The sequence below is a fragment of the Gavialis gangeticus genome, unplaced genomic scaffold, assembly GCF_001723915.1.
Source record: "Gavialis gangeticus isolate Ggan-Ray unplaced genomic scaffold, GavGan_comp1, whole genome shotgun sequence".
Lineage (NCBI taxonomy): Eukaryota > Metazoa > Chordata > Crocodylia > Gavialidae > Gavialis > Gavialis gangeticus.
The window spans coordinates 104,929,145-104,934,262 of NW_017729031.1; the positions used below are offsets into that span (position 1 = coordinate 104,929,145).

Genomic DNA, 5,118 nt, shown 5'->3' on the forward strand with positions numbered 1-5,118 from the left:
CTACCCATTTTCTTTGCCCTCCTGATCACCAGGGCCTTAGTACACGTTCCGGCCTCCCCTTTATGTGTCCCATGTCTTGCAGATATTTCTTCAGTGGTTAGCACAGGGACCCGAGCTCTGGAGCCTCACATAGGACTCTCATTCCCCACCAGAGCTTGTAGTCCCAGCACCCCCACACTGGGTTCTCTCACTTGTCTCTCTCAGCCCCTTCACCAGAGCCACTACTCTCACCTCTCTCCAGGCCACTACACCCCCTCTCCAGGCCACTACTCTTGGGAGCTTCCCTCTGGCTCCCCCTCTGCAGCCATAGGACTCTATGATGAGCCTAAGTGCTGCCCAGGGTCCCTCCTCCTGACCCGCGCCCTGCCTCGGAGCTCACCCGGAGTCTGGGCTCCCCCGGTCCAGTCTTAGTTCCACCATGGATGTGGTGCTGGGGTTAGGAGGTATCTCATACTCACCTTTCACCAGGGCGGTAACTGGCCTGGCATTTCCTGGGGGCTCCCATGTCACCAGGAGCCCCACCAAGCCACCCACCCCAGCAGGCTGCAGTTTTAGGTCTCCCAGAATGAGGAGCCTCCAAGCCATCCTCCTAGCTCCTGCTCTTACCTCCAGAATGTTGCACACCACAGTGGAGCTGGATGGTGATGCTCCCCTCAGCTGTAAGCAGCTAACTGCTGGCCCTGCCTGGCTGGACTATGTTTGAGAATGGCCACCCTCATCAGGCACCTGGCAGCTGCCTGCCTCAGCCCTTAAAGTGCCCAAAAGGTGCCCTGCCACAGGTATGACGGGATCTAATGCACGGTCCCACAATTGCTTCCTGCTATGCACAAGTGGTTTGGCAGCAGGCGTGACTGTATGAATCACATTAAATTCCCATTGCGCCTTTACCTGCATGTGTAGAGGGGGCCTAAGAGAAAGAAATAGTGGTCACTCTCATCCTTGACCCAAGGCCAACAAATTACTTTGTTAAATTCCAGTCACTTACCTTGTGCAGAACTGGTAAGTGCAATAGAAGCTGCACACAAGTCACTAAAGGCATTGCTGAACATGAAAGTGTAAGAGCTGGCACCCTGAACAGACCAGAGATCCATCTAGCCTATCATTCTGTCTCCGATGGCAGCAAGTACCCAATGCGTTAGATAAGAACATAAGGCAACAATGGAAGGCACATATATAACTAAGGGCAGGTTTGCAGAATCCTTATTATAGATCATAATGCATGGGAAGGAATGAGCCCAGCTTAACTCACAGTTCAGGGAGACTTTGCAAGGCTGGCAATTAGGGAAAAAACATTTTAATGGCAAACCTGACTGAGAACAAAGCGGAATTGCATGACATCTTGCAATGTCATTTGCACTGTTTTTAGAACAGGACTGTGAATTAATATTAGGGAATGTACAATTCTTCAAAAAATATACAATACACTCTAGGAGCTAACTTGTTAAATAACATTTCAACAAATCGAAGGGGTGCTATCAAATTATTATCAAACTATTATTCTAGTATCTATCGTCAAAATATTTTGTTATAGTGGATGTCCACTACAGCACATTTTGTCCTCTTTACTTACTTAGGGTTTGTCACAGTTGTATCTTTGAGAAATGTAAAATAGTTAGAGATATTTCTATCATAAGGTAGCCACCCATGGGTTCCAACAATGCAATTCAGGCTTACGGTTACCTAAAAAAGTTTGAAAGAAATAAATTAAGTTGTGTATTTGTGAAAAACATTCTTCTTGGTGCATCTATCTCAATAAGAGAGATTACATATGAGCCAACATAGGCCCCTTGAAAGTTCACCACCTAATTAATGAAGCTCACAGTTGTGGATAGCACGATGGTAGGATGAACCATTACCGTTTATCTTTTTGTATTTTTTCCCTTTTTTCTCAGTAATCAGTGGCTTGCAATTCTGATTTATGCTGCATATACTGCTGACATAAAACAGTATATGTTCTAGATTAGCACGTGAGATGCAGCCTTGAAAGAAGGCTTATGATTTACATATGTATTTCACAGCCATTTAATTCTTGTGTTTTCTTCTCTTTGAAAATCAGTTGTAATAACTAACATTTAAAGTTATGACAAATTTAAGGTACTCCCAATAACATTTTTGTTCCTGAGTCAGTGTGAAAGTAATCTCATTTGAATGCACTGCAGTACTTTTTCAGCAACCTGAAAGAAACAGAACCAAGTCTTTAGATGCACATGTACAAATCCTAACTAACATAAGCACAGGTCATATATGTGTGTACTTAATTTGGTCTATGCAAATGTGAGTGAAGGAAGACAAGACAATCAGAAAATGCTCAGATGCTACAGGAAGGAGAGTAGTTGCAAAACCTTAAATACAGAAAGTAACAAATTATTTACTCCCAACATCATTAGGATCAGGACCATTACTGTACCCATACTTTTATCAATACAAAATTAAATTTTAGGAACAATGCAGTCATGTGTAATGCACATAAATCAGAATAGATTTCCAATGATAAAAATTAAGGATCATAGAATCATGGAAAATTAGGGCTGGAAGGAACCTCAGGAAGTCATCTAGTCCAACCCCCCACTCAAAGGCTCTTACAGGAGTAAAGAATGCACTGCAGCTATTAATTCTCCAATATAACAGTTTAGAAAAACAAGAGAGTTGTCATGCTGCAGTAGAGTATAGATCAAGTTGGTTATTTACATTGCTAAGGAGATACCTTGTTGTAACACCTTGTCTATGCTTTATATTTCTTTTTGATTAATGTCATTTCATACTACAAACACTCAGCTTATAACTTTGTCCTTGCCTTGGGACAAGTGGGCACTTTTCAGATATAGGAATGATGGTTTTCTGTAACTTAGAAAAAATCGTTATTCAGGAATTTCTAATGAAATCTGACTCCCCAGCATTTCACTTACGACTCACCAAGATCTCCGGGCTCCCCTGAGACATAAAGGAACGTGACTGGTTTCTAGGGACAGCCGCCTTCACAATGGGAACACCATCACTGATTCCCTAAGAAAAATGACAGTTTCAGCTGGCAAACAAATATTGAGAGATGGTACAGATAATTCAGTGACTTGCTAGAAACAGGAAAAAAACCCACTGAGTTATAGTAGTGGGCACAGGTACACATATATCTAAAATGGCTGCATTTTGCCACTAATATCAGAGGGTGAAATTCTAACCCCATTTAAGTCAGTGGGAGTTCTGTCATTGAAATCAGTGGGCCATGACTTCACCATACATGACTTTGTCCAACCAGAGGGCAGTCACATAGGAAGCAGGGAGACATGGCTAGGGATGCAAAAAATGATTAAAAGAATAGCATTTAGATAGTCAAAATAAGTGTTACGTAACTACTGTAAGATGAGGGCCAGTAACTTGTGGCGCTCAACACTTACAAACTCATTACAAAGGAAAAACTGATTCTAAAGGGATATAATACATTCTTTAAATTGTTGGTTTATGACCTTTTATTCAGTATACAAACAAGTTTCAGAACAGACATAGAAGATGTGCTGTGTCTGTCAGCTTATACCTCAATGAAAAATGACTTAAGCTCAGGGAGATGCTGGAAAAGATTCAGGGTGGAAGTATCACTTTTGGTCAGCTTCTGCACCACTTCTTCTGCAGATAATCTAGGAGGATGAGGTTCCTACGAAAAGATACAGTCAAAATTATACAAGACCTTTAATAGGTTTATTCAAGTCACACAGGACATGTCTACAAGGAACAAAGCAGCACTATGCTGAGATATCATGTACTAACTCAGTGGGTGCTAGCTCAGGAACTAAAGGCAGCATAGCTGTGTTATTGTGCCATGTTTATTAGCTTCTGGTTAGTACTTAGCCTGCTGACTAATACTTTTCAGCTTCTTAGCTTGTGTGCCATGCTACAGTAACACAATTGTACTGCTTCTGGTTGTGGAACAAGTGCACATTAGGCTAGTGAGAAATCTCTCTCTGCATGATGCTGCCTTGTGCCATGGGGTATGGACAGGTGTTTAATTTCAGCACTGCAAATTTCCCTAAAGAGAAGCCAAAGGAGGGAGGCATACAAGCATTTCAGACCTGTGGCTAGAGAGCAATGAAGTTGTGTCAAAGGTGAGCTCTTCAAGCAGGTGAAGCTGCTCCCTTGCTCTCCTTTGCCCCCATGACAAACAAGATGTCTCCAACCTGCCTCTGCCTCCCATCCCCTGCACAGCTCCAGGTATCTGGGAGGCAGTGCAGCTGTACCTGCCTGAGAAATGGCAGAATACCCCTGCTGCTCAGTGTACCCTTCCAAGTTACCCCAGAGGGATGCAAAGGGGCAGAAGGCAGATGGGCATGGGCTGGAACTGTCCTGGAGCCCTGGGGAGAATGCCCCGCCCCTACCTGGTCACCTCTAAATAGCTGTTTGTCAAGGTGGGTGGGGGGTGCATTCACCTATGGTTCAAACTATCCTGGACCCCCTTTTTGTGCTAGGAGAAAGACTTGTAGCCAAGCAAACAGCTCATAAGGTATTCAGGGTGAGACAAGAATGTTGACCTTTCCTACACACATACGGATACACCTATTTTAGTTATTTCAAAAGTTGAGGTGTTCAGGGAGAATTTTCAAAGGCTCCTAAGTGACTCTGGAGTTTAATTCCTATTTTAAAAAAGTGACTTAGATTCTCAAGTGCTTAAATTTCATTAAAGGTTAACAGGACTTTGGTCCTCAAGGTTACTTGCCTCCTACTGCCAGGGATGGATATGGAGATTTACCTTTAGCAGTTGACAGGGTGTTTGTCCAAAATTGTTAATCATCCCTTCTAAAGCTTTCCTCTCCTTCTCATCTGTTAAAGCATCCAAATCCACAGCTCCTGCAATTATAATCAGAGTTGATGGAGGGTAGTAAAAAAAAAAAATATCAAACCACAACACTATCTACACATAATTCACTGAGGAAAAAGATGCGAAACAAATGTAGAAAACTGAACATTATTTTTAACACCATCATCCTTTCTCCGATAGAAAATTTCCAACTACAGCCTATGTATTTAGTCTTCTAAAGATTTCATTCTGCAAATATTCTGCATATAGAATTTCTAATAAAAAAAAAAAAAAAAAAAAAAAAAAAAAAAAAAAAAAAAAAAAAAAAAAAATTT

General features: G+C 42.0%; 1 protein-coding gene across 2 annotated transcripts in view; it reads right to left on the reverse strand.

The window, feature by feature from the left end:
* The window catches only part of NBEAL1 (neurobeachin like 1), a 166,548-nt gene that overhangs the window by 16,294 nt on the left and 145,136 nt on the right, over window positions 1-5,118 (reverse strand). For both annotated transcript variants that reach the window (XM_019523492.1, XM_019523491.1), the window contains 4 exons: window positions 4,736-4,833; window positions 3,530-3,646; window positions 2,914-3,003; window positions 1,571-1,680 (listed from right to left, as the gene is read on the reverse strand). In XM_019523492.1, the coding sequence (XP_019379037.1) occupies window positions 1,571-1,680; window positions 2,914-3,003; window positions 3,530-3,646; window positions 4,736-4,833 (415 nt within the window). The remainder of the gene's footprint in view (window positions 1-1,570; window positions 1,681-2,913; window positions 3,004-3,529; window positions 3,647-4,735; window positions 4,834-5,118) is intronic.